The 27,871-nt window shown below is 32.5% G+C and overlaps 1 protein-coding gene across 4 annotated transcripts in view; it reads left to right on the forward strand.

Moving 5' to 3' along the window:
* The window catches only part of UBE3C (ubiquitin protein ligase E3C), a 165,479-nt gene that overhangs the window by 87,477 nt on the left and 50,131 nt on the right, over positions 1 to 27,871 (forward strand). For 2 of the 4 annotated variants that reach the window (XM_031939550.1, XM_031939554.1), the window contains 5 exons: positions 4,565 to 4,669; positions 7,210 to 7,309; positions 16,517 to 16,614; positions 17,704 to 17,836; positions 24,209 to 24,456. In XM_031939550.1, the coding sequence (XP_031795410.1) occupies positions 4,565 to 4,669; positions 7,210 to 7,309; positions 16,517 to 16,614; positions 17,704 to 17,836; positions 24,209 to 24,456 (684 nt within the window). The remainder of the gene's footprint in view (positions 1 to 4,564; positions 4,670 to 7,209; positions 7,310 to 16,516; positions 16,615 to 17,703; positions 17,837 to 24,208; positions 24,457 to 27,871) is intronic. The other 2 variants (XM_031939551.1, XM_031939552.1) reach the window with 2 other exon arrangements.

Below are 27,871 nucleotides of genomic sequence, written 5' to 3' on the forward strand. Positions count from 1 at the left end.
AGTTCATTTAAATAAAGTTTCATTGACTTTTTGACATACCTTTTTGCTACCTTTCCTTCATTATAATCCCTCACCTCTCAATTAAAAATGAACTAGAGCTAAGGGAAGAGTCCTTATAACTAGAAATAGTCAAGAAAAACAAATGCATACTGTGGCCGTGTCTCAAACTGTATGTATCTCTTTTCGTTTCATTCTTTTTCCTCTGATATCTTGAATCTGTAGCTTCTCTATCCGGAGATTGATAACATATTTCATCATAGTTCCTCTGGAGATGATGTTGGATGTTGCATTTTTCAGGTTTTTTAATTGTTTTTCTTGACAATTGTTATTTTAAAAAATATTTTCCTGGTTCTGTTTGCTTAACTTTGTTTCAATTCATAGTATTTCAAGATTCTTTGAAATGATCTCTTCTATAATTTTCTCATGCAGTAATATTGAATTACATACCATAATTTGTTCAGCCATTTCCTAATGGAGGCATACAGTCTCCCTCAGATGCTAGTTCTTCACTTTTACTTTATTTCCTTCCCTTTTAATCCTTCCTACCCATTCAGGGTCTAGAAATTTATTTTGCTTGTAGCTCTTCCTTTCACCAGTATTTACCATCATCTTTAACTGTCCTTTCTCCATCTTTTTGCCTTTGTCCACTGTCCAAGGTATATACCTTTGGGCTGTGATCTTCCTGTGGCCTTCTGGGTAGGAAGGCCTTCACCCTTGCCTCTAGACTTTGAGCACTGTATGCTTTAGAAATCTTTGTCTTATTTCTGGTTATTCTAGAAAGGTGGACTTGTTTCACTACTGGGTAACGACTCTAGTTTTGTTGGTGATCCTGTTTCTACTTGCCTATGGACTCCTGGCAGACATTTTATGCCTATCTGTGGAGGAAAAAGTTAAGTCACTATAATTTATCATTTGTTTTACTTTAAATTTCTTTTTGGGGGGAGGGTATGTGTGAGGCAGTTGGGGTATGTGACTTGCCCAGGGTCACACAACTAGGAAGTATTAAGTGTCTAAGACTGGGTTTGAACTCATGCCTTCCTGACTTAAGGGCCTAAGTTCTGTCCACTGTGCCATCTGGCTGTTTGTGCTTTTAATTTTTGATGGCTGAAATCAGGTCTCATTAGCATGGGATTGTGTAAAGTATACTTAAATTCTTTGTTTGATCATCTCTAAGACTGGGTGTGGGAAGTTAGACTAGATCAATCTGAAATTCAGTATTTGTATCAAATTTCAGTGCAGCTTTCTTTAAGGATCGCTTTTATAACCACATGCTTTCCAAAGGACTTTCTTGAAAAATAATTATATACTTTTGATCATAGAGTTATAAATTCAGATTCAGAGGGGACTTACAGGGTGTCTAGCCTAACTTCCTCATTTTGTCATCACATATTCAGAAAGATGAAGGGACTTATCCAGTGTCATACAGCTCTAAATAGCAGGACATTAAGTATTTTGAGTTAATTGTGAGGGAGGATGGGTTCTTTTTTCTATATACAATGTTGTAGTATATTTTTCCTGGTCCTCATTCTACATCATTTGGTACCTCTCTTGTTTTTCTGATTTCTTTTGTATTTATAGTTCTTCATTGCTATGTTTTACTTATATACAAAATTTTCATTATATTAATACACAGTTGTTTATACATTTCTCAGTTGATAGGCATATACTTTATTGTTCTTTACTAATTGATTGATTTTGATATCATATCTTTTCATTTTTCCAACACTGCAGATTTGTTACAAAAATCAGAATAGTGGTAATGAAAGTTAATTTTGAAGAAATAAAACTCACTTTAATAATAGTGACAACAGGATGCTGGATTTTAGGATTGTGTTTGAAAATTTTGTTCCTTTGATGCTTATTTTGTCTTCTTAAGATTTTAAGGACAGACAAAAATGTTTAATTAGAGGAAATGTTTTCCTTAGAGAAAATTGTTATTACATGTAATATCTCTGTGATATGTGATATGGCTCTTTGAAGAATTCTTATAGATTAGAATTTAGCCCAGCATTTGCTTTGTTCTTTACTATTAAACTTTTAGTTTTCACCATCTTTTTTTTTTTTCTTTCTTTCTTTTTTTGGTAGCCTCTCTCTTTTCTTTTTCTGACTTATTTTTCTAGAAAGGCCATTAAGTAATTCCTTCTTTCATTCTTTTTTCTTTGTTAGGGAGAAGAGTAATTTTTTTTTTTTTTAGTCTTTTTGATTTCTACCATATACATAGGTAGTTTTTCATTGTCTTATTAAACTAAAGAGTGTGAAAGAATATAATCACATTTAGAATTAAAACAGTCTCCTCAGTGAATTCTTTAAATCTTAAGATTAGCATATTTTGGTTTAGTTTTACATTTAAGTATAGCAGGAATGTGAGGAAACAAAATTTAATCTAGAGAAATAATTGTTCTGTAACTTGTAATTTATGTTAAAAGATAAATTTTATACTTTTACCATATTTGTAGTAGAACCAGGAAAATTGTATGTATGTATGTATATATGTATGTATGTATGTATGATGACCACAACAGTATAAACCAAAAGAAGAAAACAAAAGAAGCCCAATACTGGTATTTGTTGTGATATTATGGCCCCTGTTGAGAAAATATACTCCCTTATTCTCTTTCTGTGGATGAGGTCTTTCTGTAGATGTGAAATATTTCATATTATCAGATACTATTGATGAGTTGTTTGGTTTTCTTGAACTTTTTTTTTTTTTTTCTTTTTAAAATCTTTTTTTACTATGGGTGTCTATTGGGTAAGGTAGAAGAAGAGATAGATTTCCAAGTAAAAATGAAGTAATAACTCCTGTCAATTAATAATTAGATTTTTAAAAATGCAGAAGTGGATTGAAGTCTTTTCAGACATTGCTTCTTTTGTGTTGTGTTTCTTAGAAATATTTCATAAGGAATTTTAGCAGAACCTACATAAATATTTTCTTCACAAGATTTTAATGATATATGTGGAATATGAATGTGGCCAGTTAACAGATGTGCTTCCGTTTTCCAAAGATGGTATGATTTCTTTTGATGTGGGTACTTTGTCCATTTATGCCACAGATTGCAGCCCTTCCATACTTTGGTAAACAGAGTTAATCTCTACCACTTCTCCAGAACTCGGCACTCTTAGGCCAGCTTAGTCAGCTTAATAGAGAAAAATTTCCCTAGATATATACCATTGTCAGGTTCTTGCTAAAATATATGAATGTATAGGTTCATAATCTCTTTTGCTAATTTCTATAGGCATAGGCTATCTCCTCCAGGCTAGTTTCTGAAATCATTTCTTCTTTCACATTCTTCACCAAGATACTTGTTCCACTTTAGCTGATGGATTGCCATGCCATCTATTACCCATGGATTGGGGACTTTCTGTTCTACTGTTGATTCTCAAAGGTCCAATGGCTGGGCATTTTGTCTTTCTGTTTTTGTTGTGTTCCCAAGCATACCTATTTTGTACTTACAAGTATAAAATTACTTAATCTTAAAATTAAGATTATTATTAACTTATGATCAAAATTAATTATAGGTATCAAATTTTATACCCAACAAGTTGTATTTTTAGAAAGCATTTTTAGTCAGTATTATTAGATGTCTTCAGATCATTCAATATACAATTCTGCTCTTATTAATTAAATTATTTTTTGGGTGCACAACCCACTACTTGTGTTAGGTACTGATAAGACCTTTGTAACAGTCCTCAAAAACACACACACACACACACACGTACACGCACACATGTGCATGAACATGCACACACACATCTATATATAATATTAAAAGTGATTCTCAAAATGATAATGGGTAAATGTTTCAGAAAAGGAACAAAAATCTCAAGCAAGATTTTGTATGAGTATGAAACTTAGATAAATAAAATAAATGAGAACCAAAGCATAAAAATGAGACAGTTGGATAGATTGTTTTGACAAAAGCAAGATGTTTTTTAATATATGTGGTATAGTGAGAATTAATATTAATTTGGGGGAAATAATGCTGTCGAATAATTTTGTGGGTCTGTTGAGTTTTTCCAGCCTAGATAGATTGAATATATGATTATATATGCAAATGGAACAAAAGTCAGTACTTTTGTGAGTTTAATTAGAAAAAGTAAAAAAGGGCTTTTTCAGTTATATGGATTGGTCTTGGGCAAAATGCATACTTTTTACTTTTGTGATTGTGCATCATGCAATTTTTAATGAGCTTTTACCAAATGTTTCCATTTTAAAATTAGGAACAAAATTTCTTATAGTTTTTATAAATTATCTTGAACAAGTCATTTGCTGCTACTTCTGTTAATTTTGGCTCCTTTTCTCTGGCAGATAACTGCTTTGTATGTAAGATACATTGCTGTGATTTGCGAAAGGAAGCACTTTTAGGTAAACTGGTTCTAGTGCTGATATATATAGCTAATTTTAAAGTTATTTAATGTGTACTTTTAAGTTATTTAAGTGAAAGAATTTTGTAGTGTCCTGTTGAATTTGTTTGCCTTTGATTTCTAATTGATAGTGTTGCTTGCCTTTGCACAATTTTTCTAGAATGACTTATTTATATTGAATAGATGTATTCTGTCTACCTAGGTTATTACCACTCTAGTAAAAATGTTGAAGTCCAGAGACACAAGACGAAATTTTTGTCCACCAAATCACTGGCTGTCAGAACAGGAGAATATTAAAGCAGATAAGGTATTCGTGAAATGTTTTTGTAATCTTTTGCATAAAACCCACCCTGTTCAAGTTCCTTTTTAAAGATGACCTTTTCATAAAAGTTCTGTTCACTGTTGAGATTTAGGTTTTGCTTTTCAATATATGTGTGTGTGTGTGTGTGTGTGTGTGTGTGTGTGTGTGTGTGTGTGTGTGAGAGAGAGAGAGAGAGAGAGAGTGAGTGTGTGAAAGTGAGTGAGAGAGTGTGAGTGACTTTATATTGATGGCTATAAGGTCAAATAGTAGAAGGCATAAATATTGTCAGTTAACATAATTTAATTGCCTTTTTGTTATTAGGTTTGTTCTGTAATAAGGTGTTATGGTTGAATTCCTGTGTTTAATATAAAATTACATTGAATTTTTCCAGGAGTGAGAAAACTGGCCTATCAGCTTAAAGAAGATAGAACTAATTCTTATTCTTATATGAAAATTATTTGTAGGAAGTAGAAACTAAGATTTAGTAACTGTCTGTGATCTTCTTCTAGCACTGTTATCATTTTTCTAAATTATATGTCACAATTCCCTTGTAAATTGAATGATAGTTTTAGTTTGGCCATAAGATCATGACTGATTGAATTTTATAGCCACCTTTGGTAACTTCTGTAGATTAGTTTTTAATAGTGGGGCTATTATAGTTCGGAGTCCTGTACTAATGAGAATGTTTAAATAGAAATATGTTTTTAAAACTATTTAAAATATGACATTATGACTCTTAATTCTGTCATTGGCAGTGCACATAGTAGCTTCTCAATAAATGTTTGTTTTTGATGGTGGTGATGAAATACACACATGGATGAAGTGTGCATACTCACACAAATTTCTTCTGCTTCACTTTAAGAATGCCCACTGTACCATGGAATCAATCAGTCAGCAAATACTTATTGAGCTTGTACTATGTACCTAGCACTGTGCTGGGTGCTGGGAGGAACACAAAAGAAGTAGAGGACATGTTCCCTGCCATCAAGAAAGTTACAGTCTTATTGGGGAGAAAAGATGTAAATATTAGAAACATCTAGAGAACAAGATGGTATAAGGGATTCAGTATAAGGTAGGGTTACCTTGTAATCTGTTCATGGCAGCTTAATACTAGAAGTACCAGAAGGATCTCATTAGTAGACTGCATCATTTTTAGCATAATTCCACAGTATGGACCTAAAGAACAGGATGGGTGTTAGGCCAAATCACAAAATTTAATAACCATTGGCTCATATGCTGAGGTGGCATTCTTAGAAATTTTGAGTGGTACAATGAGGGTTAGGACTAGACAGAACTATTGAAGCAGGTTAAATTTAACTTTGGTGCTCTACCACATTGCCTGTATTCTGCCTAGTACCCCGTTTTCCCTAAAACATCTCTCCTATTTGTTAGCTTTTGCCAATTTCTTTTAAAGGATTAATTGAAAACAACCCTTGTCTTTGGGTAGTTTTATTATACTGATATATCTATGTCATATACCCTCATGCAGGAAGGAATCTTTGTTGCCTAAGTCTTCAGATTTAATGAAGACTTGGCATTGTGGGTGACATTCTTAGTCACATTTGATAACTAATATGTTGTAAAGATTTCATTGTGAAAAAGACATCTGTGGAAAATCAAATAAAATATCCCCTTAAAGAAATAAAATAATTTATTATGAGATCTATATCTTTATTAAGAGCCATAAATAAGCAAATGTTCTAGTTAATTATTTGTTTGCCAAACAAGAGGTTCTGCTTTGATGAATCTGTATTATTTGAGTATAAGTAAATAAATATTTGATATTTAGATTTTTGAGGTTTTTATATATATCACTGGGAAGCCATCTCAATAAATATAAATATGTTGATACCTGATCAGAACTGATAGAGTGATTAAAAATAAATAACTTTTAGAATTGATAGGTAAATTCAGAATTTTTTCATCAAATCCTTAGAATGTTTATCCAATGAAAAGTTTTTAATCTTTGAAAATTTTGCTATGGATTTGAACTTTCTATCAACAGAATATTTGTGTATGATTTAATTAATGAGGAATTGACACAATTTATGTTCTTTCTTTGGTAATCATATGATCATTTGCCTTACTTGCCGTCATCGTTTGAAGGCTTATTGGTCTTTAGCTTGGTTACCTGATTTTTTTTTTTTTTTTTTTTTGTTTTGTTTTGTTTTGTTTTGTTTTGTTTTTTTTCTCATCATTGTACTCATAAGTGGCAGTTTTCCCATTTATTTTGAATATAATTTTTTAACTTATGTACATCCACAAATGAAGTCTTAGCTATCAAGTAGAATAAGATTTAATGTATGTATTAGGGAAAAAAGATCTAATGTCATGTTAAATATGCAAAAAGAATACCTAGGCTAAGAAATAGAGGTACCAAAAAATATCTAGAAGAATTTGAAGGAAAATATTTGTGATGCAAGAATGGGATTTGTAATGATATAGTATATGTTATGTATCTAAGCTTCAGCTTAGAAACTGTAAAATTAAGTTAAAGTTTCAGATTTAATATAGGACCTCATTAACAAGGTTTGATCATTACATAGGTTACACAGCTCTATGTACCATCAGCTAGACACGTATGGAGAGTCCGAAGAATGGGAAGAATAGGTCCATTGCAGTCTACCCTGGATGGTGAGTTCAAATGTGGGTTCATTTCCTCCTTATCCTGCTTTTGTTAACTGCTATATTATTGCCATATCTGAAGTATACATCTCAAAGCACATGATTTTTCATGGCTTTTGCTTTTCTCTCCTATGTGTTGTCATTACACAAGGCAGCAGGAAATTTGTTGAGTCTTTGATCTTGTAATGATAATGTTCTTGTTTAGTCATTTTTTGTCATGTTTGATTCTTTGTGACTCCATATGGAGGTTTTTCTTGGCAGAGACACTGCAATGGTTTGCCATTTCCTTTTCAAGCTCATTTTACAATTGAGTAAACTGAGGCAAAGTGACTTGCTCACAGTTACACAGCTAATGAGTATCTGAAGCCAGATTTGAATTTAGGTATTTTAGCACTTATTCTCTACTACTTGGAAGCTTGGATACTAGATTTTTAAAAGTCTGGAGACTTGTTGAGTTTATTCTGGCCATTTTTATCATATATCCTATAACATGTTCTATAACATATGTGAAACAGTCATTTATAAATATTAAGTGATAATTATGGAGTGGATACACTGCTAATTGATGTTAGTTAATCCTTCAGTAACTAGCACAAGTATTGAATACTAGATAGAGATCTACCATTGGCATGAGGAGGACTAGGCTCATATCTTTTCACTTTTCTCTACAAACTTATGTGACTATGGACAAATTATTTAACATCTTGCTAATATATATCAGATGACAGCAACACATTAGCTGATGGTAGGGACTTTTCTTACCCTGGTGAAATCATATGTTTGATACAGAAGAAGGAAGGGAAAGCAAAATTGGTTTTAAAATCTAATATTATTAAAATTTTGACAAGTAACCCTTCAATTAATTATCTTCTAAATATTTTAATTTTTATATTTATAATTCTATATTCATGTTTCTCTTCCTGTTTCACCTAAACACTTGTCAGCAGTATGTGGTTTTTTGGTTGTTTATTCGTGTCTAACTCTTCGTGACCCCATTTGGAATTTTCTTGGCAAATATGCTGGAGTGGCTTGCCATTTTCTTCTCCAGATCATTTTACATATGAAGAACTGAGGCAAACAGAATTAAGTGACTTGCCCAGGGTCGCCCAACTAATACGTAACAGAGACCTTATTTGAAATCAGAAAGATGAGTCTTCTAACTCCAGTTCTGGTACTCTTAACTACTGTGAGCCCTAGCTTCGCCAGTATATGATTAGGGTTTCCTTATTTTCTAATATGATGGTATTGATGAGGAATTAATTTGTGTAGAACTTGTACTAATGAGATATTTAACTCAGTTTTTTTTTTTAATAACATAAGATGAAAATTCTTTTTAGTAATCAGAATGTTATTTTCTTTTGTTACCATTATTTCAGTTCATTTCATTTCAGTTGATTGTCTTATAACTAATGCAGTAACAATAAATAGCATTTAGGAGGCCTAAATGTTTTTAAAAAGAAATTTAAAGAAAATTAAAAGCCAAAAGTTTCTCCTATTTACTTATTAACAATATTCATTGTAGCTGATAAATTTTTTAAAAAAGAGATCCTATTCTGAGGTTGAATTTAATTTGTGATATTTAGACAGTTGAATCATTTTGAATAGTAGCCATTAGGTAAATTGTCATTAATTTGTTTGTGGAGAATGTAAATAATTGAATATAAGAATTGTATGTAAATAAGCAATAGTCATGCTCCAGATTTCTTTCTTTAAAACTTATATTTGACAAGTGTTCTATATTTATAGTAGCTAAAGTGCTAATACTTCAAGTTGTTTATGTTTAAAAAAAAAAAAAAAAAACTCTTGTAGTTTTGTCATACTTCTGCACATGGGTCCTATTACCCTGATCTCTTTTGATCTCTGATCCAGAACCACCAATATTCCAAAGTCATCTCAAGTTCAAATACTGAAACAGCTCACAGATTCATTTCCTCTCACAGTCATTACTCTAGATTTAGGCCTTTCTGTCTTTCTTCTCTACAATTTCAATGGTTTAATAATTGTTTTCTTTGGCTACATTCTTTTAGTCTTCAATCCACCATTCACATGCTCTTCTGATTCAGCTGCCCCTCTGTTCAAGAAATTATAGTGGCATTTTCTTGCCTCTTGGATAACATAAAAATTCCTCAAATTTGGCTTTAAAAAACCCTTCAGAAACTAGCTTTTTATACTGTATTTCCAGATAACTAACTCCCTTTGTGCATTGTATGATTCAACCAAATTAGCCAACCTTACTGTTTCTCATAGGTAGTAGTTCTTCTCCAGTGCCTGGGATGTTCTTCTTATTCTCCCTGGTGGAATTATTTTGTTTTTCCCAAACCTCAAAACCTTTTTAATTTAATGCAATCAAAATTATTTTATATTTCATAGACTTACTAAATTGGTTAAATAAATTTGTTAAATAAAATTTAATATAGTACAATAGTTGCAAACATTTTGGTTATTCAGTTTAGTATACCAATCTTTTATTTTTATATTGGCTTATTTTATTTTACTATTTCCCTAACCACTGGCCATTCCTTATATCAAAGAGTCAATAAAACATAGCTGATTAAAACCATCTAAAATTTGAGCAAATTATTCCATACTTTTAATGACCTACCTGCTAAAATAGTAGGCTAGGAGGAGTAACTTCTTTATTTTCTTTTAGAGTCAAGATTTTGATCATTATAATTATGTTTAGTTTTGTTGTGCTTGTACTTCTTGTTAAGAATGGGCTTCTGTTGTTAAATCATTTCAGTGATGTCTATACTTGGTGACCCTGTTTTGGATTTTTTTTTAAAATGTTAAATATGGGGAAAATGTAAATCCAATATAAGACTAACATATTTATACAATTATCTTGCTGCACAAGAAGAATCAGATCAAAAAGGGAAAAAAATGAGAAAATAAAATTCAAGTAAACAACAATAAAAGAAGTGAAAATGCTATGTTGTAATCCACCCTCAGTTCCCACAGTCCTCTCTCTCTGGATGTAGTTGGTTCTTATCACAAGATCATTGGAATTGGCCTGAATTGTCTCATTGTTAAGAAGAGCCATGTCCTTCAGAAATGATCATCGTATAATCTTGCTATTGCCTTGTACAATGAAATCCTGCTTCTGTTCAATTTACTTAAGATTAGTTCATGTAATTCTCTCCAGGTCTCTCTAACTTCATGAGGCAATTGGGGTTAAGTGACTTGTCCAGGGTCACACAGCTAGGAAGTGTTAAGTGTCTGAGGCCAGATTTGAACACAGTCCTCCTGACTTCAGGGCTCGTGCTCTATCCCCTGCACCACCTAGCTGCCCACGCTGATTGTTTTTTAGAGAACGATAATATTCCATAACATTCATATACCATAACTTATTCAGCCATCCTCCAGCTGATGGGCATCCACTCAGTGTCCATTTTCTTGCCACTATGAAAAGGCTGCCACAAACATTTTTGCACATGTGGTCCCTTTCCCTCCTTTAGAATATCATTGGGATACAAGAATATTATCTTGAGAATGGCCAGATCCATTCCCAACTTCACCAACAGTGTATCAGTGTCCCAGTTTTCCCACATCCCCTCCAACATTCCTCTTTATCTTTTCCTGCCATTTTAGCCAATCTGAGAAGTGTGTAAGTGACCTCTTTGGGAATTTTTGCCAAAGATGCTGAAGTGGTTTGTCATTTCCTTCTCCAATTCATTTTGCAGATGAGGAAACAGACAAACAGGATTAAATGACTTGCTCAGGGTCACAGCTAGCAAATGTCTGAGGTCAGATTTGAGTCAGGAAGATGAGTCTTCTTCATTCCAGGCCTGATACTTTTATGTACTATCACCCGTTTTCTCTAGTTGTGTACTACTAACTGTTTAACAACTTGCTGAGAGTGATGGTGGTGAAAAATGTTTGTATTTAATACTTTCTAAATTTAGTCTGTGTGTTATTACCATTTTCTCTATCAAATTTTTAAGTCTCAAGACAAAAAAAACTCCCTATTTTGCAGTGAATACTTTTCTAATCAGTACCGCTTCTGACTGCTTATGATTGATCTAACCTGCTGACACTGATCATTAATCTGCACTATGAAAAGTGCTTAATGAATTCCAAAGTACATACTTTGGATCAAGCATTTTACACTAACTCATTTCAATTTAGTTTCTTTTTTTTTTCTTCAGTCAAAACAATAAGTCAAGCCACGATTTATAGGATTTGTAAACTTCCAAAGTGAAATGTTCACACTGAAAATTTTCATTGTTAACATTGAAATTTAACAGTCCCTTTGCGGCTCAGGAACACTCCCAATTGTTCTATTGTCGTGGTTCTGCTTACCTTCCTCTTTTATTAGATTACAGAGGTCTTCTAGTATTCCCCTGAATTCTTCATATTCATACTTCATAAAGCATGTTATCAAATTATATTTACATTGTATAATTTTTCCCCAGATGATAGAAATTGACTTGTTTCCAGTATATCCTACTACAAAAAAAATGTTTCTGTGAATACTTACATTTCTTTCACTGAGTGGTAGGCCTAACAGTGGCATCTCTGAAAAAAGTTATTTGGACATTTTAATCAAGCACTTAAAAAAACCCAAACATTTTAACTTATTTTTTGGAATATTCTTAATGATTGATTCATGTCTTCATCCACAGTGTATTTGTTTTGCTTATATTGCCACATATTTCGTTTTCTCCCTCTCCTCATTCCCTACCCTTTCCCCCATCCCCTAACTGTTCCCATCTTGTCATTTTGGCCATTTTGTTGAGTATAAATCTTATAGTTCATGCAGTGGAGAATGAGTCTCTTCCCCCCCCCCACCCCCCCATAATTTGTTACTTATTTTTCTTGGATCTCACTTATTATTTCTTGTTCATTCATTGTCTGACTCTTCATGACTCCACTTGAGGTTTTCTTGGCAAAGAAACTGGCATGGTTTGTCATTTTCTTTGCAGATGAGGAAACTGATGCAAACAGAATTGATTGACTTGCCCAGGGTTGTACTGAGTCCAAATTTGAAATCAGGAAGATATTTCTTTCTGATTCCAGTTCTGATACTCCATCCATTGAGCTATCTAGTTACCTATCAGATTCTGATTAGAGATATTTAATACAGTTTTTTTTCTCATTTGTTACTTTACTTTCTTATTCTAGCTGTATTGATCTTGTTTCTATAGAAAGAGAGGAATCCTATTGTATTTGTATTCGTGTTCTCTTAAATGCTCTATAACAAATTTATCCCACATGAAGGAAGTGTTTTATGGGTACTAGTGTACATTGCTCATTTGTAATTTCTTGTTCTTGCTGTTTGACTACACTACCTACTTTTCTGAGCCTACATTTCCTATATCATAGCTTCTAGATCTCTTTCTCTGGGCAAATTTTCATTGGGAATTTACTGTAGCCTATTTATATCCACCAAGCATTTCTTCTTTGCTTGTTAGGCGAGCCATAAAATTTGATACTTTGTCGGTTATGGCAGTCATATATCAGTTCTAGGAAGATTCTGGTACTATAGTATTGGTGCAGGTGTAGTCCCTTTAAGAATTGATTATTCCTTTCTTTCTGATTCCCAACCCCTCTTAGTTGATCAATCCAGGATCTTTTGATTCACAAATTCTGGTCCCTTTGAATTCCAGTAGAAGATCAAGGCCTGTCCCAACCCCACCCTTATCTGAGCCAACTTGGGACTCCACCCACAGGCCCCTCTAGCTGAATCTCTCATTATAAAAGAGTTACTGGAATCCTCTCTTTGCAGAGGTTCCAAACATGCCAGCCTGGCATGCCAAGACCTTCTGTCTACTGGAATCCTGTTTCTGGTGCCCTTCTTATTTCTACCTTCACCTGTTTCCTTAATTATACTTTAATCTTATCTCCAAACCCCATAATAAACCTCTTTTATCAATCTAACTTTTTGGGCCTATAAATTCCTTTATAGGGAACTCTTGCGCCTCCACTAGACATCATTTAACTCCGTATCCTTGCACCAAATCCAAAGGAATTGCAGGGGAGCTCTATTTGACTCCCTGTATCCCAAACCTGCCACTAGACTTCAATTAAATCCTAATTTCATTTAGGTACCCCATATCTAGATCTCATCAGTATATCTGTGATTTCATTTATAGGAGTGATCCATCAGTTATGCAGATTTCATTCCAGTAGCTAGATGGCGTGGTAAATAGAGCACTAGATTCAGGATGTTCTGAGTTCAAATCCAATCTCGTATACTTAATAGCTCTGTCTGGACTAGTTAATCCTTTATACCTCAGTTTCCTCAGCTTTGAAAAAATGGGGATAATAATACTAGCACATTCCTTTCAGGGCTGTTCTGCGGAACAAATGAGACAATACAATATATGTAAAACACCTATTTATCACAGTGCCTGGCATATAGTAGATGCTGTATAAATGTTAGCTATTATTCCTGCTGCTGTTACCACTACCACTCTCTTAATTATGTCCTGTCATAAAATCACCAATAAGACTCTCCTTGAATTTCCTTCTCATAGCATAAATAGTAATGTATGTAGTCGTTCCATCTTCTTTTGGTTGAGTCTAATGAAATGTGATTTGTCTATCATCTTTTCCTCCTCAAATATCTGAGAATTTTCTTTACTTCAGAAGTGTCAAAGTCAAAGAAGAAAGGATTCTGCAGCTGCATATTGCCTTCGAATATCTCAAATTAACATTATTCTTGTCTTATTACGTTTTTATTTATTTTGTTAAACATTTCCCAATTACAGTTTTTTCTACTTTACTAGGAACTTTACTAGTAATTGTGCCCAGGGCAGTAAGTTTGACAGATCAGGTTTATATCACTTCTGGTAATTCTTTCTTTCAAGAATTGAAGCCAAGAATTGAAGCATGTTCAGTATTTGTCATGTGCCTCTTCATTGTCCTTTGAGTATTCTTCAGTTTCATTTGTTTTTAAGATTATAGCAATTCCTGACTTAAATGCCAAAAATATATTATGCTAAAAATATTAATTTTCATTATTAAGAAAAAGTTCAAAAATGTATGTGTGTGCATGTATGTTTGCAACAGTCAACATTATTTACAAAGAAGAAATACTAGAAACTTTCTGAATGTATGTGTGTGTAGTGATAAAGCAAGGCTGTCCCCTCTTTTTATTATTTAACATAATTGCAGAATCTAGTTATTGCAGTAAGACAAGAAATAAATGAGACAAGAAATAAATGAAATGTATAAATATTAACAAAAGAGAGGAATATATTTATTAATGGATGACATGATAGTTTTCATAGAAAACTGTAAAGAATCAACAATAGAAAGTAATTAAGATAATTAGCAGTTTCAGTGAAATAACAGCATAAAAATTTAATAAAAATTGCCAGCCTTTTTCCACAAGAGTAGCAGAAACAAAGAAGAAAATCTCCAAGCTTAGTGAGGCATGCCTAAAGCATTTATAAATACAGTAGCAAAGAAAGAATTAAATAATTTAATGTATTATTGCTCATGGTTGTACCAGAGAAATATAATAATGTTTATTATATTACCAAAATTAATTGGCAGCCAAGCTGCCAATAAAAATTTATTTGGGGAATAAATGTTTTAGTAATTTTGGGTCAGTAGTAAAAAAAAAAAATAATAAGACAACACTCAAAACACTAAAAAAAATAGCATTGCATTTCCAGGTTTCTGAGTATATCATTGCTTCTTAGAAGCCCCATCTTCATTTAGAACCCAGTTCATATGCCACCTCCTGTATGAGAACGTTGGTAATTCAGCTGCCAGCACCTCAACTCCCCCCTTATCTCGTATACATTTTATCTTCTGTGTGTACATATCATTTTCCTATTCCCATTCCCATTCCTTTAGTTCAGGAGTTGTTTCATTATTGTGTTTATGTCCTCAGTACTTTGCATTATACTTGAGACATAGGTACTTAGCAGATGCTGGCTGATCATACATAAATTCATTTCTTTAAGAAAGACATTGTAGGGGGCAGCTAGATGGCACAGTGGATATCAGCCCTGAGGTCAGCAGTATCTGCATTCAAATCTGATCTCAAGACACTTAACACTTCCTAGCTGTATGACCTTGGGCAAGTCACTTAACCCCAATTGCCTCAGCCAAAAAAAAAAAAATAGAAAAGAAAGAAAGATGTTGTAACCCAGTATTTCTGTTGAGTGATGTACAGTTGCATTGTGCAGGGTTACAACCTTTTTCTAGATAGAAGAATGTAGATAATTCCTTTCCTCTGAGATTGTTTTCTATTTGCCTTGTATTCTATGTATGTAGCTGTTTTCATATTGTTATCCCCACTAGAATGTGAACTGTTTGGAGGCAGAGACAATACTTTTGCCCTTTTTGAAAGTAAACAAGGGCTTGAAACAGTTCCTGACATATTAAGTGCTTAATACATGTTTGTTAACTGATTTACAATACAAATAACTTTAATAAAAGATCATAAGAGTTTATAAATCTGATGGTCTAATTTCAGCAGTCCTAGAATATAGGGATAAAGGATTACTGATATGTATGGTCATTGTGGATGGTTTCATAAAGAAGCCAAGAGAGCAGAGGAGAGTATATTGGACTTAGGACAAAAGTCTTTGGCCATTGACTTCTTGTGGTACTTCAGCTATCAGTGATATATAGTGTAAAGCATGACTGTATTTTAAGAGAAAGTACTTGAATTAAAAGATTGGTTTTGCTAATTTTTTTTAGAAAATATAGCATATGGTAAGTGATTCAACCCCTCTAGGCTCAGTTTCTTCAGCTGCAAAATAAAGTGTGATTGGGTTAGTTGACTTTTAGTATCCTTGTAGCACTAGATCTGTGTTTATTTTTTGATATCTTTTAAAAAGATTGGAAAGACACTGAAATGGGAAGATGGAACAAGAGACATGAATAGAGAGCATGACATGAGCAAAGGCATAGGATCAGAGCATATCTTAGGTAGAACAGATAAGAAACAGATTGAGAAGGTAAGACAAGATAGGGTGAAAATTCAATGAATTATTAATGCAGGCAAAGAATTAATTGCATAGATAAAAGAACCATTGAACATCTTGAAAAAAGGAAATGGCAACAATAATTCATAATTCATGATTATCAATCAAAACAATGGTTTTTAGAAAATGAATTTTATATCAATGTGTGGCATTGGAATTATAGAATTTTATAAAGAGAGAGATTTTTGGGATTATTGCAGGACAGAAGCTGAATCTGATAAAAAAAAAGGGGGGGGGGAGGTTATGAATGAAATAACCAAACTTTACATTTTTATTTTTATAGTAGGTGTGGAACCAGCACCACTTTCAGTATCTGAGGAAAGGCAGCTTGCAATTCTCACAGAATTGCCTTTTGTAGTTCCATTTGAAGAAAGAGTAAAGGTAAGTAAATTCATTTATTTTGCATCTCTAATCACTATCTTTCTCAGATACTTTGTTTTATTGTTGAGAACGCAGAAAATGCTAAGTATGGTTTTATTAAATTATCTTCTTTTTAGCCACCTTTTAAAAAATTTTGTGATGTTAGGTTATAGAGCATTGAAGGTTTTTAAATTTTTATTTTTAACCTTATTTAAAGAAACCATGTTAAATATCCATTGTTTACTAACACTTACCTTAAGGTGCCATTATTTCCAAGTAAAATTCTGAAAAGATAATGGTCTGCCTGTAAACATGTATCAAATAGCAGTATTTCAAAGAGAGTTAACTATTGTTTGCAATAATATTACCCAGTTTGTTCAAGTAGAACTATTTTGAAGGTGATCATTGTACATTAGACATCCATTATAAATACTGGTTTTAAAAAAAACATAAAGGAATGAAGACACATTGTAAGAAAACTTATATCTTTACACCAAATAATGGTTTGCAAAAATACTTTCCTCACCCTAGTCCTGTGAATTAGTTAGTGCAAGTATTATCTCCATTTTATGTATGAGGAAGCTAAAACAAAGAGGCTAAATGAATTGCACTACAACTCTGTTCTAGAAAGTATTGACTCTGGAGTGGGCATTTAGCCTGGTCTCCTGATCCTGAGACTACCACCTGGCCTAGGACAGAATGCTGCTGTCCTAATCCTAATTTCAAGTGTTCATTGATTAACTTAATCAGAATCATTCGTAGTCTTTATGAGTTTTTTAGGAAAATGAATGCCTTAAAATCAGATATAAGTATAATGATCCTCTGTTTATCATGACTATCTTTTTTGTATTATGTAGAAAATGGTCGCTGGAGAGATCCTTTCCCCAGTCCTACTGTGCTTAGTGAATATCTTTTAGAATGACTAGTGTTTCTTATACATGTATTTCAAAAAAAGAAAAAAAAATCCTAAAATTTACTGTACATTTTCTGAGCTCCCTCTGCTGGATCCTTCTGTACTTTTCTGTATTTTTACATATATTGTTTCTCACTAATTGTCAACTGATTTTACCCCACAAACATTTTGTAGTTTTCATTTTTTTTGTTTGTCAGATCTTTCAAAGATTAATTTATGCAGATAAACAAGAAGTACAAGGAGATGGTCCATTTCTGGATGGAATTAATGTTACAATCCGAAGAAATTATATTTATGAAGATGCTTATGATAAACTTTCCCCAGAAAATGGTATGTTTAACAATATCATTTTTCTATAATAATTGATCATCAAAGCAATAAGTTATCTGCATCTTTTTCACTATGGGAAACAGTGTTGCGTAGTTTGAAAATAGTTAGAACTGGGATTAAATCATTTCTTTTCCCTTCTCATTTTTTGAAGAAGTAAACTCATCTTTTGAAATTTTGGTTTACTGATGTGTAAATGAAGAGGATTAGTCTAGTTATTTTTTAGGGTTACTCCAATTAAATCTATAGTCCTAATTTTAAAAATTTTTATAATTTACACATATTGTTATCTGTCTTGAAAGCAAATACATTAAATCTGATTTCAAAAAATATATATTGCCAAGGACTAAAAATACCCAACTTTATATAAAGCTAGGAATTTTTTTCCTATTTTACTAAATGCTTTGAAATTTTAACATTGCTTTCAAAATTCTAGATATATAGCCATTTCAAGGGTTGGTACAAAACCTTGTTTAACTTAAATTCAAGTAAAAAAAAATTATTTTAGATGAGACACAACAGCAGGTATGTTGATCAACATACGTTTCAAATAATAAGTAGAATGTAGGTCAACTTTAGGTAAATTAGTTAAATTTTACAAATTTAGATTTATTTCCAGATTACAAAAATTATAATTGTAACCTTTATTAAAATGATTTGCAATTTTTCAGATGGAGTATATTTCTTAATGCTACCTTTGGCAACTAAGTGGTACAGTGGATAAAGTTCTGAGTCTAGAGTCAGGAAGACATATCTTCCTGAATTCATATCTGGCCTCTTAACACTAGTTGTGTGACCCTGGGTAAATCATTTAACCTTATTTGCCTCAGTTTCTTCATCTGGGTAGGTGGTCTAAATAAACCAGGTTGAAGGTAATCAAAGGGTCTTAAACTCATCAGCAAATTAGGCATAATGTCTACCCCAAGCATGTAAAGACTTTACCTGTTGGATGGATTGATGTGAACAGTTGGTTCCATTGGCCATGAAAGTGGCTGCAGCAGGCATTGTGGAGCATTTAGAGATTGGTTACACATTGAAGATGCCAGGGTCATCCTCTGCATTCTGGGCCATAATCAGTTATCTTCCCACTGAACATGCTCTGGAAGTTTGAGTGAGACTAACTACTTTATGCAAATCTGTCTCACCTTCACAATGTCATTTGTCCTCTCTGAAAATGAGGGATGAATATTTTCTCAAGTAATCTGTACTTTTTATTTGATTACAATCTTTGAAGATGTTGCTGTTGAAGACTTAGAGAGATGATGATCTTTATCAGTGCTTGGATTACCCACTCCTTATCAGTTGAGGATTGATTTGCTAAGGAAATAGATTAAAAAGTGTGATTTCCTGCCTGGGAAGTGTGTGTTCATACATACGCGCTTGCACACGGGCGCACACGTGTGCACACACACACACACACACACACACACAGGATAGGAACCAGCAGGGAAAAATTTACATGGCAAAATGGTAGGTCCATTTATTTTAATAGAACCCACAGTAATATCTGAGCTTTTCCTTGAGTGTCTTGCAATTAACCACTATTAATGTTTTAGTCAACCAAGAAGTATTTTTAAATGTTTCTTTTATTTTAAAAATTCCAATATTTTACTCTAGATGATTAAGGGTAAGACTTGAAGGACCTATCCAAAATCAAACTAAAGGTAACTTTAGAATTATTGTTTTAAGGAAGAGGAAAATTGAACCAGGTATATGTCACCAAGTTTTTATATAGACAATAGTGATATGCTTGAGTAAATTGCTATTTTCATGTGAGATTCTTAAGAAAAAGCCCGGGACAACCCTCTTTGTAGTGTCCAGAAACTGGAAACTGAATGGATGCCCATCATTTGGAGAATGGCTGAAAAAATTGTGGTATATGAATATTATAGAAAATTTTTGTTCTGTAAGAAATGACCAGTAGGATGATTTCAAAAAGACCTGGAGAGACTTACATGAACTGATGCTGAGTGAAATGAGCAAGACTAGGAGATCATTATATACTTCAACAACAATATTATATGATGATCAATTCTGATGGAAGTGGCCCTCTTCAACATCGAGATGAACCAAATCAGTTCCAATAGAGCAGTAATGAACTGAACCAGCTACACCCAGGGAAAGAACTCTGGGAGATGACTAAGAACCGTTACATTGAATTCTCAATCCCTCAATTTTTGTCCGCCTGCATTTTTTATTTCCTTCACAGGCTAATTGTAGACTATTTCAAAGTCTGACTCTTTTTGTACAGCAAAATAACTGTTTGGACATATATATTGTATTTAACTTATACTTTAACATATTTAACATGTATTGGTCAACTTGCCATCTGGGGGAAGGGTTGGGGGAAGGAAAGAAAAAGTTGGAACAAAAGGATTTGCATCTGTCAATGCTAAAAAAATTACCTATGCATATATCTTGTAAATAAAAAGCTATTAAAAAAAAATAGAAAAGCCTGGGAAGTGCCAAGACTGAGACCACCTTGTCTAATTTCAGTTAACCATTATTTAACTGAACTTTTTTTTTTTCTGTTATCATCCTTTTCTTCACTTTCCCCTTTTCTCTTATCAGATGTTTGACAAGAATATTTAGTGTACTAGTTCTTGTAGATTATCTGATAATTGATTTGACTCACTGGTACCTAAAGTAGGAGGAGAGAAATAGGATACTTATCTTCTGGATTTTTTTTTTTTAATGATATATTACAATACCATAATTATCAATTATGATAATTCCCATATTACAATTGGGAATAACATATTTTTTTGAAAATTATAGCCCAGCATTTTGTCTTTAAATATTACTTAAAGATTTAAATATCTTTAAATATAATTAAATATATAAATTAAATAATTAAATATACTTTAAATATTACTTAAAGATTAGTAGGTCTGAAAGTTACAAGTACTGCATTCTGCTTTTAAAAAGATAATATTGACATTTATAGCACTTATACAAGTTAATAAATCATATCATAAAATATATTTGCTAACCAGTTATTCTCATATGATTGTAAAGTATAATGGATTTTGCCTGGGAAGAAATCACAGATAGAACAATAGAGACACCATCCATTTCACATAAGCTAGAGTATAAACAACAACATAAACAGCTTGAGAATTTGTATCAGAATTCTGGAATAAAAATAAATATATCTTGAATATTTAAACTAAATAAAAAGAAACATCCTAGTGACAATTGGCATTGTTTATCTAATAAGAGTATTTTCATAATTACACTCTTGAAGATGTCATATACCTTTTGGATTGAATTTTAGTCTTTATTCCAAATGTTTTGAAATATATTTTCCCAAAATTTTGGGTGTCTATCTTATTTACTTTTATTTTCTTCTGTAACAGCTCTAGGAAGAAGTGAACACTTCTTCCCAGGATTATATAATTTCTACCTAACAGACAGTTCTACTGTGTAAATGAGAATCAGAGCAATTATATAATATGCTCCACCATGCTTTTATTTAATCCTTTTCTTTTGAATAAGGTTTCCATCCAGAGCCATGTTCCAAATTTGAAATGAATTCTACCAAGTTTCATGATACCTATTAGGTAAAATTTGCTTCCTTGTGGCCTTTAGTTCTTTTTGCATGTTGCTTTTGCTCTGGGCATTTGTCCATGGATATCTAAGGCAATGAGTTTTATTTCTGGCTTCTTTTTTTAGTCTTCTGAATCGAGGTAGGCATTTGCTAAACATACTAACCACTAGAACTTATGATTTTCTGGACTGCTAAATTTTAAAATTGCTACTTATTTTTAGCTTTTTTTTTTTTTTTTTTTTTTTGGGTAAAAAATCTGGTTTTCAAACTCTCTCCCTTCCAGCTCTTTATGTCACAATCAGTTCTATCAGTTATACATATGAAATCATGGAAAACATTTTCATATTAGTCATATTGGCAAAAAAAAAAAGGGGGGGGGAGTGCAGATGCAAGAAAAAGAAAGTGAAAAAAATTATGCTTCAGTTTGCATTCAAGCTCTCAAAAATTCCTTTTCTGGAAGTGAATGGCATCTTTCTTCATAAGTCCTTCAAAATTGTCTTGGATAATTGAATTGATCAGAATAGCTAAGTCATCTACAGTTGAACATTACACAATTTTGATGTTACTGTGTTCATTCTTCTCATTTTCCTGATATAACTTTGTATCAGTTCATTGTTTTCCCAACTGCTATACTTCCTTAATTGCAGCTACTTTTTGTAATACCTATTTTGGTGTGTGTATGTAGTTTTCTCTTTCTCTCATCTTTTAAATTTTAAAACACTTTTGATAGTTTTATTAAATACTAGGCAAATGCATTTTGTTTGATTTTTATAGATATATTTTCTCTGTCATTAGCCATTAGTCCAGTCCATTATTCCCATTTTAAGTCTTAGTCCAACAATCCTCATCACATTCTTAAATTTCATTTTCTTAGTCACCTGTTCACTTCTGAAATCTATTTTTCTCTTCTCTCTCTCTTGCCATCAGTGGGTAGCTGTGAGAAAGAAACAACACAAACACTGTAGGACTTTGGTTTTCACACCAGGACTTTGTGAAGTATGAATGAATAAAAAAAAAAAAATGAACAGGCCTTTGCTAAACATATGTTTAACCACTAGAGATATAAATATAGAAAGGTTCTAGGAGTTTCTCGTCTGCTAAGAGTGTTATAACATAGGGAAAGGAATTTTATCTAGGGAATCACAGGTTTTGTGAGTAGAAAAATAAGACAATCTGTTATCTCATTCTGTCTAATAGATCACTTAGGTAGTATTGATTTGACTATTGTTCCCAGAACAAGCAATAGAGATTGAAAACAACTGAAAAGCATGTTTGTGTATAAGTGTCTGCTAGGCTGATGGCAAATTGCTTTTACTGAGTAGGCCCTAGTTTTCTGATGATTAGGGACAGCCAACTGCAGTGAGTATGAGTATCTCAGGTGAATGAAACTTCCCCAGAGTAGTGAAATGATCTTTATGGAAGGGGTTATTCAGGTAAAGATTGCAGTACCTTAGATTCCTGCTGAGTGAGGGAGTGTTGGACAAGAATTGCCCTAAAATTATAAACCATTGTGACAGAAAATAGGTTTTTACACTATATATTGCAACAATCTCTAAATTAAAAATAATTACTAGCAAGAAGATACGTCATCAATCATCTCTTCTAACCTCATTTTTAAACCGAGAAAACAGATTCATAGTAGTAACTACTGATACTTATTTTATATAGCATTTTGAAGGATTTGTTTACAAACATTACTCCATTCAAGACACTCAAAAGCTTTGTGATGTAAGTACTAAAGAAACTGCATATCTATTTTAAAAATCAAGAACTTGAGCTTGGACAGTTTGTGTCAAGTTTAAGTGTTTTCTTTGACCACTTAAGTAGGGAAATGACTTCTGTATTTAAATTAGATTTGTGTCAATTCGCAATTTGGATATTAGAATTATTTCAGAGTTGGTTAACATAAAATGTTTTTCTTCTATAGCTTTCTCTTCTTTACATTGTGTTTATTTTGTTTATGCAACAACCCTTAGTGTTATTTAATCAAAATGATATATTTTGTGTTTTATAATCTCTTTGGTTTTGAATTTTCTTTAACTATAGTTGTAAAATTTATATTCTTTAGTTTTTTCCTGTTTTTTTATAATGCATTAAGGAAACTTGAAAATAATCTTAATTTAAAAAATAATGCAAACTGGTAATAGCTATATGTAAAAGTGTTCCAAATCATGAATTACAAAAGAAGTATGCATTATAATAATTCTGATACATTACTTCACACCCATTTTGGCAAGGAGAGTAAAAGGAAAAATAGCCAACTCTGGATTGGTTGTGAGAAAATTTTTATGTTAGTATACTTTTGGTAGGGACATGATTTAATCCAGTTATATTGAAAATTTTATAATGCTTTATATAAATATGTACATATATATATTTTACTTATACATATATTTGTATATTTTATATATTTGTAATTATAATTTTTCCCAAAAAATATTTTCATCGAAATTTTTTCCTGCAGTCTTTCAAAGTGCTTTATTGATCTTTTTTATTACGTAAAAGAAAATTAATACACAACTCTGCCTATTGTCATTAGCTCCTTTTTACTTTGTTGTAATCTTTTTGTTGTGGTATTAGTGTATTCTATGTCAGATTAATTTTATTGTTCATTAAAAACTGGTTTTCCTCCTTACTTTTTTCCTTTTGTATTAATGGTGATTATAGTATTTTCCTATTCTAAACTGGCAAAAAAATGTTTTTGAATTAACATGATGTTGAGTTGATTGTAATTTTGTGGGGTTTTTTTGTATAAATTGTTCTGATACACAAATCTCTTGGATTATTTTCATTTGTCTTTTCCTTCACCTGTTTTTTTTTTTTAGAGCCTGATTTGAAAAAGCGAATTCGTGTACACTTACTGAATGCACATGGCCTGGATGAAGCTGGCATTGATGGTGGGGGCATATTTAGAGAATTCTTGAATGAACTACTAAAATCAGGGTTTAACCCCAACCAAGGATTTTTTAAGACCACTAATGAAGGACTTCTATATCCTAATCCTGCTGCACAGATGCTTGTTGGAGATTCTTTTGCCAGACATTACTATTTTCTTGGCAGAATGCTGGGAAAGGTAAAGAATTTATTTTATTTTGGAATAAATTTGTAAACCTGTGTTTAATTTGCAAAATATCTTCTCAGTTAATGTTGAAAAATATTGAATTTCTTTGTTTTGACCTAACCTGTACATTTTTGCTTAAAGATTTAGATTTACATTAAATACTAAAATGTTATTGAGAAACATTTTACTGCTTTAGAAAATATATAATCTATGAAAGTCAGACATGATATACCTCATGTGTCTTCATCAAATAGGTTTGATTTATAGGCTAGTATGATAGAAATCATGTCCCTCTTTGCTTCCAGAATAAAACTTAAAATTAACAGACTCAAAAAGTGTTCATTTGCTATTACAAGTGTGCTTTCTCTGGAGAGTCAGCTTAGCTTAATATAAGTATAAGGAGGAATCAATAATCATTTGTTTCTAATATAATTATATACCACCAGTGTGCTGTACATAGGGAATACAGTTACAAAGATGATACAGCTTTTGACCTCACATAGCATATATTTTTTCTCAAATATGTTGGCTGTATGACTGCTGGCAAATCTTGCATCTCTGTGCTCCCAGGCAACTTTTCTTAAGACTATTAATTTCAGAAAAGTTACAATATGAATTAGTATTGGGTCCTTACTCCCTGGGATATTCCTACATCATTGATGCCACAAGTCTATACTTATTTCCCTGTCCCAAGTTCCCCAAACAACAAAGAAAAGAAGGAAAAAAATGTTCTGTTCTCTATGGCTGTCTTGCGGGAAAGATATAGATTACTACAAGGTAGAATTTTATTTTTGGCAAAATAGATTTGGTGGGAGTTTTTGTTGATAGCTTCCTTTTTTGTTTTGTTATGTTTTGGGGGGGGGGGGTTGGCCATTTTTTATAAAATAAGACTAGGGCAGTGTTTTAGGTTAAAATTTATCTTGTAAGACAGAGGACCTAAGCTCCAATCCTACCTCTCTCACCTGTGTGTTCTTGGAAAAGTCACTAAATTTCTTTGAGTCTCAGTTTCTTCACCTGCAAAATGGCATGATTGAACCTACTTGATTTTTAAGATTCCTTTAAGCACTAAATCTGTGACTCAAAGGAAACTGGATCTAAGAATGAGGCCATGATGTGTGTTGGCTCCAACAGTCTTGGTGTTGCCAGCAACAACCGTGATGATTGGGAACTGGTGGTAGGTGGTGGGTAATGGTAGTATTTTAGTTTTTTACTTTAAAATCAAGATAGTTATATTCCATTTTTCATCAAAACATAATTACTTTTATGATCTTCACAATCTTAAAGTACTTTCAAGTATTATCAAAGAAAAAATTCAGTTGTTTAGAGTAGTTTTTGTTATATATTAAAATAAATTTTATTCTAATTGATTGAAATTAGTTATGATGATTGATTTGGTAGCTGATATTAATGCTTAAATAAAATCTTGGCTCCCAAGCTTTCCAAGAATGAATGTTTTTGGAGGCTTCTCTATCTCCCCATATTTTGTAACATTAAACATTTTTTGTAGATATATATAATATAATTTGTGATTGAGGAAATACCTAGTAATGATAACAATTGTGAATTCATTAATAAATTGGTATTTTTTTTTTCTTTTTCTTTTTTGTTGAGGCAATTGGGGTTACGTGACTTGCCCAGGGTCACACAGCTAGGAAGTGCTAAGTGTCTGAGATCAAATTTGAACTCAGGTCATCCTGACTTCATGGCTGATCTATCCACTGTGCCACCTAACTGTTCCTAAATTGGTATTTTATAAATCACAGCTACATCTATAGATACGTGCTAGATACCTTGATTCTATTAAGTGTTTTACTAAGGTGACTGCGACTCTGTTTTAGAACTTTCTGAGATTTGAAGTCTAATGTGCACATGAATTCTTTGACTTATTTTTGTGGCTCTTAAGACCCAGTAGTTTACACTCCCATGTTTCGACAGTCAAGTGATATAAAATTTTCTGTTCCCTTACAGTTTTGGTTAAACTAGAGTTTTCTGTATCTTTTTAGTCATTGTCATACCAACTGCTTCTTAAATTTATTTCTTCATGCAACTTATTCTTTTTTTTTTTTTTTTTTTTTAAATAATTATAACTTTTTATTGACAGAACCCATGCCTGGATAATTTTTTACAACATCTCTTGCACTCACTTCTGTTCCAACTTTTCCCCTCCCTCCCTCCACCCCCTCCCCCAGATGGCAATCAGTCCTATACATGTTAAATATGTCACAGTATATCCTAGATACAATATATGTATGCAGAACCGAACAGTTCTCTTGTTGCACAGGGAAAGTTGGATTCAGAAGGTAAAAATAACCCGGGAAGAATAAAAAAATGCAAACAGTTTACGTTCATTTCCCAGTATTCTTTCTTTGATGTAGCTGCTTCTGTCCATCATTGATCAATGGAAACTGAGTTAGATCTTTTATTTGTCGAAGAAATCCACTTCCATCATAATATATCCTCATACAGTATTGCATGCAACTTATTCTTAAGCTTTAATTTTAGACATTTGTTTTATTAGAACTATTTATACTAAAATTGCAAGTATAATTTTAATACCTTGTAAAACTTATTATAAAAGTGAGTTTGTAACCTTGCAGAAACTCTCTGTTATATGTGTTGTAATTCTCATTTTACATACAAAGAAACTGAAGGATGCATTCATGTATTTCCTGGATAGGGAACAGAACAACTGTCCATTTCCCTAATTTAGTTCAACTTATCACAACATAACGTCTTCTGCATCATCGCTTAAGAAGTGTTCCTCTTTCCTAGTTGTATGACCTTGGGCAAGTCACTTAACCCCAATTGCCTCAGCAAATAAAAAGAAAAGAAAAAAGAAATGTTCCTCCAGCCTTGACTTGGAACCTTTGGTGATAAAAATCATCCTGCTGGTCATTTCTTACAGAACAATAATATTCCATAACATCCATATACTATAATTCATTCAGCCATTCTCCAATTGAAGGGCATCCACTCAGTTTCCAGTTTCTTGCCACTACAAAAAGGGCTGCTACAAATGTTTTTTGCACATGTGGGTTCCTTTCCCTCCTTTAAGATCTCTTCTGGATATAAATCCAGTAAACACTGCTGGATCAAATGATATGTACATTTTGATAGCTCTTGGGGAGTTCCAAATTGCTCTCCAGAATGGCTAGATCAGTTCACAATTCCACCAACATTGTATTAGTGTCCCAGTTTCCTCACATCCCCTCCAAGATTCATCATTGTCTTTTCTTGTCATCTTAGTAAATCTGAGGTGTGTAGTGGTACCTCGGAGTTGGTTTAATTTGCATTTTTCTAATCAGTAATGATTTAGAGCACCATTTTATATGACTAGAAATGGTTTTAATTTCTTCATCTGAAAATTGTCTGTTCATATCCTTTGTTGGTCTGATTTTTATAAGCACAACATGACAGATATGGAAAT

Source organism: Sarcophilus harrisii, chromosome 5, assembly GCF_902635505.1.
Source record: "Sarcophilus harrisii chromosome 5, mSarHar1.11, whole genome shotgun sequence".
Taxonomy (NCBI): Eukaryota; Metazoa; Chordata; class Mammalia; order Dasyuromorphia; family Dasyuridae; genus Sarcophilus; species Sarcophilus harrisii.